Raw genomic sequence first — 12,415 nt, forward strand, 5'->3', positions numbered from 1 at the left:
TATTGAGGGTCTGTGTTTCCTGTGCTGAGAAATTGCAACTTTATCCTGTAGGCAGCCAGGATGCATTTTCAGTAGGGCATCATATGTGGTTTGGGCTTCTCAGGTGGTACTAGTGGTAAATAACCTGCTTGCCAGTGCAGGAAGGTTAGGAGACAGGAGATGGATCTCCTGGAGGGCGGCATGGCAACTCACTACAGTATTCTTGCTTGGAGAATCCCATGGACAGAGTAGCCTGGCGGGCTACATCCATAGGGTCACAAAGAGTTGGACACGACTGAAATAGTGCACACACATGCACCCTCATGTGGTTTATATTACTTTGGAAGCAGTGTGAAGGATGATTTAGAAAGGGTGCAAGATTGGAGGCAAGAAGGCTTTTACAATATGAAGGCAGAGATGATCGGGATTTGAGTCATGCAGTCATGCAGTGGGAAGTAGAAGCAGAAAGAATAGATTTGACAGGATTTTGTCTGCAGATTAATTGCGAGGCATCAGGGTAAAGGAGAAATGGAGCATTTTTCTCAAGTCTCTCTCTTGGCTAATTGGTATAGAGCTGTGTCAAAGAAGGAGTAATTCTGGGAGGATAATAATAAATGCCTTTTGTATCTTGTATATTGAAGTTTCCTGTGGGGCATCTAAAAGGTCTTCTATGGGCAGTATTTATAAGGGTTCAGAGCTTATAGGAAAATGTTAACAGATGAGAGACTTAAGAATCATGCATATAGGTGATTGTTTAAATTGCCTTGAAGGGAATAGAAATAGAAGTCCAAGTACAGAGTTCCAGAGGAATGCCAACATTTAAGGGCAAGCAGAAGAACTCACAGATTGAGAAGGAACTGTTCAGGGAAGTAAGGGGAGAACCGTGGGAGAGTATTATCAGAGAACCCAAGGAAAAAGAGTGCTTCAAAAACATCATATGATACAGTGAAGTCAGATAACAGTACAGAAAAGAACCTGCTGCATTTAGCAGTCAGGAAATCTTTGGCGCTTTGAGGTAGGGGAAGTGGAAAACTTTGTAGTCATAGAAGAATGAAGGAGTGTGAGGAAGTAAAGCTTGGATGTGAAGAGGAGAAAGAAAAGGTAGCTGGAAAGTGCAGAACTAAGTAAGACTTTGTTTATTTTTATGAGAGGACTTTGAGTTTTAGGAATGCATAGGAAGAGTAGGCCTAGAGAACTGAAAAGGCTTGGAAGAGAGTAGTCAAGGGAAAGATTCCTGAGAGTTCACCAAGTCCGTTGAGATTGAGAGTGGAGGGAAGAGATTTCTAGGCAGAAGTAATAGCATATGCAAAGGCTTTGAGAAGGAAGGAAGCATAAGATAGTCAAGAAACTGAAAGAAATTCCTTATAGGTAAACTTTAGAGGTCTAATTAGAGAATAGGGGAAGGAGATAGAAAGTAGAAAAAGATTTAGACCTAAATTATGAAGGGTCCTATTTGTTTCTTTTTTTAACAGCAAGGTATGTCAGATTTTCTTGTTTACCAACATTATTTGGTGATAAATGGAGTGATGAGTGGGTGGGTAGTGTGAACAGAGGTGGAGGAGATGAAGAGAATCAAAGATGATACCTAGGTTTCTGCTGTGGGCAGAGGAATGAATAATGATATCCTTCACTAAGAGACTACAAGAGTGGTTTTAGATTTTTTTTAAGGCTTATGAAAAAGTAATTCTGGTTTCAGACTGTGAATTTTAAATTATTATAACTAGGCTCAAACACATCTTTATTGATCAAAATAGCAACCATTACAATCAACACATTTTTGCCAACAAGAAATAAGTTTGTTTATTCTTGTAGCATAAAAATCCGTCCTTCAGGATTTGATGAACTCTCTGAAAGCATTTTCTGTCTCATGCTGGTTGTGAAAGTGATTTGCATGCAAACCGTTGTTGAGATGCTTGAAAAAGTGGTAATTGGTTGGTGATAGGTATATGGCCGTTGAGGCAAAACTTCGTAGCCCAATTCTTTCAACTTTTGAAGAGTTGGTTTTGTGATGTATGGTCAGGCATTATTATGGAGATGAATTGGGCGCATTCTGTTGGCCAGTGCTGGCTGCAGGCATTGCAGTTTCTGTGCATCTCATCGATTTGCTGAGCGTGCTTCTCAGATGTAATGGTTTTTTTTCACCAGGATTCAGAAAGCTGGAGTATATCAGATGGGCAGCAGGCCACCAAAAGAGTGACCATGACCTTTTTTTGGTGCAAGTTTGGCTTTGGAAAGTGCTTTGGAGTTTCTTCGTGGTCCAACCACTGAGGAGGTTATCACCGGTTGTCATATAAAATCCACTTTTCGTCACATGGTTTGTTGTTGCATACAATAAGAGAAGATGACACTTCAAAACAACGATTTTTTTTTTCTTGGTCGATTCATGAGGTACCCACTTATCGAGCTTTTCCACCTTTCCAGTTTGCTTCAAATGCCGAATGACCATAGAAGGATTGACATTGAGTTCTTGGACAACTTTTGGTGTAGTTGTAAGAGGTTCAGCATTGATGATCCTCTCAGTTGGTTGTTGTCAACTTCCAGTTGCCGGCCACTGTGCTGCTCATCTTCAAGGCTCTCGTCTCCTTTGCAAAACTTCTTGAGCCAGTGCAGTTTCATTAGCACTTCCTGGGCCAAATGCGTGGTTGATGTTGTGAGTTACCTCTGCTGCCTTACAACCCATTTTGAACTCGAATAAGAAAACTGCTCGAATTTGCATTTTGTCTAACATCATTTCCCTAGCCTAAAATAAATATAAAATACACAGCGAGTAATAAGTCATTAGCAAAAAAAAAAAGCCAAAAATGTACATTAAAATGATGTATAACATAACCACATTTATTTGAAAATCTATTCCAATATCAAACAGCAAAGTTCAGCAGTGCAAAACCACAGTTACTTTTGCACCAGTGTAATAGTTTTGAATATGTTAAGTTTGAAGTGACCATTGTGGGACATCCAAATAGAGTTCTTGAGGTGGGAATTGAATCTGTAGGTCATCTGAACTGACTTTCAGTATATAGATGTTACCTGAGGCCATGGAGAATATATGAGGTACTAGATAAAGTATGTAAACTCAGAAGAGGGTGGCCTCTGAAATTAGCTTTTTCAGAGGGAGGTCAGAGAAAAGGGAACTCACAAAAGGGAATTTCCAATAAACATATTGTAGAATCAGAATGGTTTTTTTTTTTCTTTTTTAAATGCGGAGGCTTTATTTAGTTTTGGCAGCTTTTCGTGTTTATAGTATTTGTGTGTAACAATATAGGTCAGAAGTTTTCATGCTTTTTTCTGCTCTATTTGTTTGCTTAAATACCAGTTGCATCACTATTTTAGTAAGACATTTTACAGCAGGAAATTCAAATATTAAAAGAATGGAGCTGCATGTGTTGATTAAGAAGCTCCAAGTCAGATAATTTTCCAGATGTCTGAAATTCCCAAACTCCCAGGGGCGGGGGAACCTGGTGGGCTGCTGTCTGTGGGGTTGCACAGAGTCGGACACGACTGAAGCGACTTAGTAGTAGTAGTTTTATTTTAACTGTTGTAAAGGGTTGTTTCAAGACTCTGCTGTTACTAGAATAAAGCTTCTGAAAAGATAGATGGATGCTCTGCAGAGAAGTGGGGTTGGAAACCTGCCAGAAAATACTTTTCTTTACCACCTGTATTTATTTTATTACAACTTGGAATTTCAGAATGATTAATTTCTTGGAGTATTAAAGTTGAAGTGTGCTTGGTAAAATTATTTGAATACCTAGGAAGTTAGTAATAGGCTAAGCTTTTACTCTTGGGGAATTAGTTGGTAGCCAACTGAAACTGTGGGCACGGGACATTACTTATGGGGTCCAGTTCCAGATATTCAAGGACATAGTACAAAGATACTGAGTCAGTTTCCTTCGCATCTTGCCATAGCTGTCCCTGAAGACTAATATGGATTAGATGCTCCTGTTGCAGGTAGAGAGCAGGACAGCATGCTGCTTTCTAGTATGAGGGAAAGTTACGGACGTGCATGGTGATGATGCACTCTTGTTTCCTCCCATAGGAATAAAATTTAATTTGTACTAGAAATAGATCCTTTGGTGAATGTCTGGCAGTATATTAAAGGCAATTCATGTTATTTTAAAAAGTTAATAAATTAAACTATTGAGTTGATACATCTTCAGTTTTCTAATTATAATAAAAGTAATTCGGTTGACTATGATAAGTTTCTAGTAAGCATTTTAATTCAAGAGAAATATAAATGTAAAATACACAAATTTAGAATGAACTGTCACTTCACTTACATGTAATTTATTTAAAAATCATTTGTACAGTAGCTTTGATGGACTTTCTCATGTATTAGAATTACTGAAGAATAAATTATATCAAACTTTGCTCTATTTAGCAGACTTAATATTTGAGAAAAATTACGTGAAGTTTTATTTTCCCATGAATGTTCTAATTTTAGATATACTTTGTCACTTTTTCATTTCACTGACAGATTTTTTTCCCTCTAAGTTATTAACAACCTATAAAGTAATGTTACATTAATATTTATAAGGTTAGTTGGTTTTTAAAGAATTTGAGGAAACCTATAGTTAGTGATAAGGGTAAAACAAGAAAAAGTGCTTTAGTAGGAAAATATTCTTCACTTCTTGTCTCTACTTAGTAATCTCACCTCTTTATAATTTAGGACATACGATGTCTGTGAAGTATCTCCTGGGCCCCACTTGAATATGATTATCGGAGCTAATGGAACAGGGAAGTCCAGCATCGTGTGTGCCATTTGCCTTGGATTAGCAGGCAAACCTGCTTTCATGGGACGGGCAGATAAGGTAAGTTAACATAGGTACTTTTAACAAAATTCAAAACCATGAATCGCTTTTGGTAACAAATCAATTTCTACATCTTAATTCTTGGGTATGGCAAATGTGTTGTGCTTGAATATAAATGATGAAATTGGCAGGTAGAGACACTGAGGGAAGATCTCCATTTCCAGAAGTAGTTTGCTATATATCTAGAGAATTCTCCAAGTGTGTAACACCTTCAGCCTTAGAAATAGTGTAAGATACAGCTGTTTAAATGTATTGATGGACTTGTGAAAAGGAGAAGTAAGTTTCCAAAGGGCACAAATAAAGTAATTTGGATCCGAAGATTTCTGCAAGCTCTGACATTGTTTTCCCAGGGTTATTTGCTTACCTTGTGCCCTGAAACCTGGCTTTGAATTCGTTGCATAGGATTGGGGGTCCTGAGGGTGTAGAAGAGTTAGAAGATAAAACTATGAGTACTGTGTGTAGCAGGAAAAACAAAAAATTGCGAAGTGGGGCTACTTAACTCATTGTTATCTCTGAATACAGTAGTAGAAGGAAAAAGAAAAAAAATCTTTCAAACAAGCCTCAACACATACATTGTAATTTTAGTTTAAAGTGTCCTCCCTTAATAATATCTCTGGCAGAAGCAAATGAAATCCTCTGAAGGAAAATGTCTTCAATACAGTCCTCAAAAGAAATCTAAAGTTCTGAGAAATTCATGAGTCCATACCCCCAAAAATCACAAAGCATAGGAGGAAATGAACCACTAAAAATGAGAGCTAATAAAAACTACAGGCTATACAATCTGACCTATAGAGCTTGTATATATAGAATGTAAACTAGGAATATTTAGTTTATTTAGGAACTGAAAGAAGGTTGCAAAGAAGTAACAAAAAGATAAGGTAAATTTGAAAAAAGAATCATTGAGAATATAAATAAAAATACATGGGAGAGAAACTTGATGGACAGGTAAAACAAAGCAGACATAATTGAGAATATGTGAACCAAAATACTTGACAGTTTTTCTAAACATGAATTAATAGAGCTAAAGCGAAAAAATAAAAAGTAATGAAATCAAGATTGAGACCTGATAGTTGAAGGAAAATAATGGACTAAGGAAGAGGCAATATTCGAAGAAAGAATGACTAAGAATTTTCCAGAAATGTTGAAAAACTTGAATCCTCAGATCCATTGCACCTAAATATATTCCAGATGGCGTAAAAGAAAGAAATACACAAATAGACACATTATAGTAAATTTTAGAATACCAAACATGGGAGTCATATGGTCACAGAATGTGACAGGGTTGAGAGAACAGTCTGAGATCCTCATAAAGGAACTTTGAAAGTGTTTAATTAGGAAGAAGGAAAATTATCTCAGACTTTAATTATCTCAGAAGAAAGTCTGAGAGGTAAAAAGATGTGAGCAATGAAATGGTAAACACATAGTAAGTGTTAGTTGCTCAGTTGTGTCCAACTCTTTGCAATCCTGTGGACTGTAGCCGACCAGGCTCCTATGTCCATGGAATTCTGCAGTCAAGAATACTGGAGTAGGTTGCCATTCCCTTCTCCAGGAGAACTTCCCAACCCAGGGATCGAACCCAGGCCTCCCACATTGCAGGCAGATTCTTCACCATCTCACCAGTGAAGCCTACTAAATACTAAACATGTAGTAAAGTTATGTGTAAACTGTATAAAATAATACTGATGTGTCAATTTTTTAAATCAAAGAAGATACAACTAAATGTTGTCAAAGCTGTGATCAAAGTTAAAGTATTCTCTGTATTGTTGGGAGAAAGTTAAGATAATTATTAGCTTAAGAGTTTATTAAGTTAAATATGCATGTTAAAGTTTGTAGAGTAAACCAGTTTAAAAAAAGTCAAAATATGTAACTTCCAAACAGGAAAGATTAAAGTAGGAGGAGCGAAGTAGAGGAAAAATAACCACTGCCCAAACAATCCAGAAGGAGTCTTGAGAAAGGAGAAAGAGAAAAGAAACAGAAATGTGAAAAAGGACATCATTAGAAAACATAAAAAGAGTGGAAATCCATGCACAATACATTTCACAATAATTATGACTGCCACCAGGGCATTACAAGAATGCAGCAGAGGTTTATATATTCATAATGTAAGAATATTATGAGAATCATTCCACTAAAGCATAAAATATTTTAAAAGTTGTGATTGTATATATTTCCGTCTGAGCCACCGGGGAAGCCCCGTATATATTTCTACAGCTATTTAAATTATCAAAACTAACTCTAAGTAGAGAAGATAAATTAGCTGGTAAGTTTTTTCTCATAGAGAACACCAGACAAAAACAAAATGTGGATTAGTCCTAACAGCAAAAGTTGCTGTTTACACAGGAAAATGTGACTTTAGTTACCCAAATCAATCAAGGATAGCATGAGAAAATAACAAGCCCCTTTCACGCATGAATCTGGAGGCAAAAGTCACACACAAAAAAGGAACTTTAGCATGTTGAATTTAATAATATATAATGCATTGTGACCAAATCGAAGTTATTCAAGAAATGAGAGATTGATTATTAGGAAAAAATTAACATGATACACCATATTTTAAAGAAGTAGAACTCAATAATTTCTCAACAGCTAAAAAGCATTCAGTTAAATTCCACAGTAATTTATGATTAAAAACTCTTAGCAAACTAGGAATAGAATGGACGTTTCTTAATTTCAGGAGATATCTGTGAAAATGTACATGTCAAGGTTACCTACTGTCATTACTATTGAACATTGTATTGGAAGTTCTAGGTAGAAGAGAAAAGATATGTGTTGAAAAGAAAGAAAACTCTGAATCACAGATTGTAAGAATGTCTGCTTAAAAACCATAAAGAAATTCTGGCTAAGCCTCCCAATGGATTAATATGCAAATTTAATAGGGCTAAATCACCTATCAACAGAAAATTGGATTAAAGATTTACTGAGCATGGCCCGACCCTTCAGAACAAGACCCAGTTTCTCCCTCAGTCAGTCTCTCCCATCAGGAAGCTTCCATAAGCCTCTTATCCTTCTCCATTATGGGGCAGACAGACAGAAAACCATAATCACAAAAAACTAACCAATCTGCTCACATGGACCACAGCCTTGTCTAACTCAGTGAAACTATGAGTCATGCCATGTATGGCCACCAAAGACAGACGGGTCATGGTGGAGAGTTCTGACAAAACGCGGTCCAGTGGAGAAGGGAATGGCAAAACACTCCAGTAGTCTTTCCTTGAGAACCCCATGAACAGTATGAAAAGGGAAAAAGATAGGACACTGAAAGATGAACTCCCCAGGTCGGTAGGTGCCCAGTATGCTATGGGAGATCAGTGGAGAAACAGCTCCAGAAAGAATGAAGAGATGGAGCCAAAGCAACAACACTCAGTTGTGGATGTGACTGGTAAGGGAAGTAAAATCCGATGCTGTAAAGAGCAATATTGCATAGGAACCTGGAATGTTAGGTCCATGAATCAAGGCAAATTGGAAGTGACCGAACAGGATAAGGCAAGAGTGAACATTGACGTTTTAGGAATCAGTGAACTAAAATGGACTGGAATGGGTGAATTTAACTCAGATGACCATTATATTCTAGTACTTTGGGCAAGAATCCCATAGAAGACATGGAGTAGCCATCATAGTCAACAAAAGAGTCTGAAATGCAGTACTTGGATGCAATCTCAGAAACGACAAATGATCTCTGTTTTTTTCCAAGGCAAACCATTCAGTATCACAGTAATCCAAGTCTGTGCCCCGACTGGTAGTGCTGAAGAAGCTGAAGTTGAATGGTTCTATGAAGACCTCCAAAACCTTCTAGAACTAACACCCAAAAAAGAATCCTTTTCATTTTAGGGGACTGGAAAGCAAAAGTAGGAAGTCAAGAAATAGCTAGAGTAACAGGCAAATTTGGCCTTGGAGTATAGAACGTAGCAAGGCAAAGGCTAACAGTTTTGCCAAGAGAACGCACTGGTCATAGCATATGCTCTCTTCCAACAACACAAGAGAAGACTCTACACATGGACGTCACCAGATGGTCAGTACCGATATCAGACCGCTTGTATTCTTTGGAACCAAAGATGGAGAAGCTCTTTACAGTCAGCAAAAACAAGACCAGGAGCTGACTGTGGCACAGATCATGAAAATAAATATTGCCAAGTTCATACTTAAATTGAAAAAAGTAGGGAAAACCACTAGACCACTCAGGTATGACCTAAATCAAATCCCTTACGACTATACAGTGGCAATGAGAAATAGATTTAAGGGACTAGATCTGATAGACAGAGTGCCTGAAGAACTATGGACTGAGGTTCGTGAAATTGTACAGGAGGCAGTGATCAAGACCATCCCAAAGAAAAAGAAATGCAAAAAGGCAAAATGGTTGTTTGAGGAGGCCTTACAAAGAGCTGAGAAGAGAAATGAAAGGCAAAGGAGAAAAGGAAAGATAATTCCATTTGAATGCAGAGTTCCAAAGAACAGCAAGGAAAGATTAGAAAGCCTTCCTCAATGATCAGTGCAAAGAAATAGAGGAAAACAATAGAATGGGAAAGACTAGAGATCTCTTCAAGAAAATTAAAGATACCAAGGGAACATTTTATGCAAAGATGGGCACAATAAAGGACAGAAATGGTATGGACCTAACAGAAGCAGAAGATATTAGTAAGAGGTGGCAAGAATATACAGAACAACTGTACAAAACAGATCTTCACGACTCAGATAATCATGATGGTGTGCTCACTCACCTGGAGCCAGACGTCTTGGAATGCGAAGTCAAGTGGGCCTTAGGGGAAGCATCACTATGACAAAGCTAGTGGAGGTAGTGGAGCTTCAGTTGAGCTATTTCAAATCCTAAAAGATGATGCTATGAAAGTGCTGCACTCATTATGTCAGCAAATTTGGAAAATTCAGCAGTGGCCACAGGACTACAAAAGGTCGGTTTTCATTCCAGTCCCAAAGAAAGGCAATGCCAAAGAATGTTTAAACTACCGCACAATTGCACTCATCTCACATGCTAGCAAAGTAATGCTCAAAATTCTCCAAGCCAGGCTTCAATAGTCCATGAATTGTGAACTTCCATATGCACAAACTGGATTTAGAAAAGGCAGAGGAACCAGAGATCAAATTGACAACATCTGCTGGATCATCAGAAAAGCAAAGAGTTTCAGAAAAACATCTGTTTCTGCTTTATTGACTATGCCAAAGCCTTTGACTGTGTGGAATCACAACAAACTATGGAAAATTCTTCAAGAGATGGGAACACCAGACCACCTTACCTGCCTCCTGAGAAAACTGTGTGCAGGTCAAGAAGCAACAGTGAGAACTGGACACAGAACAATAGACTGGTGCCAAATCAGAAAAGAAACATATCAAGGCTGTATATTGTCACCCTGCTTATTTGACTTACATGCAGAGTTTATCATGTGAAATGCTGGACTGTATGAAGCACAAACTGGAATCAAGGTTGCTGGGAGAAATATCAGTAACCTCATATATGCAGATGATACCACCCTTACGGCAGAAAGTGAAGAAGAACTAAAGAGCCTCCTGATGAAAGTGAAAGAGGAAAGTGAAAAACTTGACTTAAAACTCAACATTCAGGAAACTAACATCATGACATCTGGTCCAGTCACGTCATGGCAGATAGACGGGGAAACAATGGAAACAGTGAGAGACTTTATTTTGGGTGGCTCCAAAATCACTGCAAATGGTGAGTCAGTTCAGTTCAGTCACTCAGTTGTGTCTGACTCTTTGCTACCCCATGAATTGCAGCAAGCCAGGCCTCCCTGTCCATCACCAACTGCCGGAGTTTACCCAAACCTATGTCCACTGAATTGGTGATGCCATCCAACCATCTCATCCTTGTCATCCCCTTCTCGTCCTGCCCTCGGTCTTTCCCAGCATCAGGGTCTTTTCAAATGAGTCAGCTCTTCGCATCAGGTGGTCAAAGTATTAGAGTTTCAGCTTTAACATCAGTCCTTCCAGTGAACACCCAGGACTGATCTCCTTTAGCATGGACTGCTTGGATCTCTTTGTGATCCTAGAGGCTCTCAAGAGTCTTCTCCAACACCACAGTTCAAAAGTATCAATTCTTTAGTGCTTAGCTTTCTTTATAGTCCAACTCTCACATCTGTACATGACTACTGGAAAAACCATATCCTTGACTAGATGGACCTTTGTTGGCAAAGTAATGTCTGTGCTTTTGAATATGCTATCTAGGTTGGTCATAACTTTCCTTCCAAGGAATAAGTGTCTTTTATTTTCATGGCTGCAGTCACCTTCTGCAGTGATTTTGGAGCCCCCCCAAAATAAAGTCAGCCACTGTTTCCACTGTTTGCCCATCTTTTTGCCATGAAGTGCTGGGACCGGATGTCATGATCTTAGTTTTCTGAATGTTGAGTTTTAAGCCAGCTTTTTCACTCTCCTCTTTCACTTTCATCAAGAGGCTCTTTAGTTCTTCACTTCCTGCCATAAGGGTGGTATCATCTGCATATCTGAGGTTATTGATATTTCTCCCAGCAATCTTGATTCTGGCTTGTGCTTCCTCCAGCCCAGCATTTCTCATGATATACTACTCTGCATATAAGTTAAATAAGCAGGGTGACAATATACAGCCTTGACATACTCCTTTTCCTATTTGGAACCAGTCTGTTGTTCCATGTCCAGTTCTAACTGTTGCTTCCTGACCTGTATACAGGTTTCCCAAGAGGCAGGTCAGGTGGTCTGGTATCCCCATCTCCTTCAGAATTTTTCAGAGTTTATTGTGCCCCACACAGTCAAAGGCTTTGGCATAGTCAATAAAGCAGAAATAGATGTTTTCCTGGAACTCTCTTGCTTTTTCGATCATCCAGTGGATGTTGGCAATTTGGTCTCTGGTTCCTCTGCCTTTTCTAAAACCAGCTTGAATATCTAGAAGTTCATGGTTCATGTATTGTTGAAGCCTGGCTTGGAGAATTTTGAGCATTACTAGCGTGTGAAATGAGTGCAATTGTGCGGTAATTTGAGCATTCTTTGGCATTGCCTTTCTTTGGGATTGGAATGAAAAGTAGCCTTTTCAGTTTTCCAGTCCTGTGGCTGAGTTTTCCAAATTTGCTGGCATATTGAGTGCAGCACTTACACAGCATCATCTTTCAGGATTTGAAATAGCTCAACTGGAATTCCATCACCTCTGCTAGCTTTGTTCATAGTGATACTTCCTAAGGCCCACTTGACTTTATATTCCTGCAGCCATGCAATCAAAAGACACTTGCTCTTTGAAAGAAAAGCTATGACCAACCTAGTCAGCATATTATAAAGCAGAGATATTACTTTGCTGACAAAGGTTGATCTAGTCATAGTCAAAACTATGGTTTTTCCAGTAGGCAAGTATGTATATGAGAGTTGGAATATAAAGAAAGCTAGGCGCCCCAAAATTGATGCCTTTGAATTGTGGTGTTGGAGAAGAGTCTTGAGAGTCCCTTGGACTTCAAGAAGATCCAACCAGTCCATCCTAAGGGACATCGGTCCTGAATATTCATTGGAAGGACTAATGTTGTAGCTGAAACTTCAGTACTTTGGCCACCTGATGTGAAGAACTGACTCATTTGAAAAGACCCTGATGGTGGGAAAGATTGAAGGCTGGAGGAAAAGGGGATGACAGAGGGTGAGATGGTTGGATGGCA

The 12,415-nt window shown here is 38.6% G+C and overlaps 1 protein-coding gene across 10 annotated transcripts in view; it reads left to right on the forward strand.

Moving 5' to 3' along the window:
• SMC5 (structural maintenance of chromosomes 5) overlaps positions 1-12,415 on the forward strand; it is a 118,016-nt gene that overhangs the window by 1,451 nt on the left and 104,150 nt on the right. For all 10 annotated transcript variants that reach the window (XR_015169700.1, XR_015169701.1, XR_015169702.1 and 7 more), the window contains exon 2: positions 4,643-4,784. Coding sequence is in view for 6 of the 10 variants with exons in the window: in XM_086415497.1 (XP_086271623.1) it covers positions 4,643-4,784 (142 nt within the window). In the remaining 4 variants the exon portion in view is untranslated. The remainder of the gene's footprint in view (positions 1-4,642; positions 4,785-12,415) is intronic.

The sequence above is a fragment of the Bos grunniens genome, chromosome 8 (assembly GCF_055505025.1).
Source record: "Bos grunniens cultivar Pamir isolate PY7600 chromosome 8, Bosgru_T2T1.0, whole genome shotgun sequence".
Classification (NCBI taxonomy): Eukaryota; Metazoa; Chordata; class Mammalia; order Artiodactyla; family Bovidae; genus Bos; species Bos grunniens.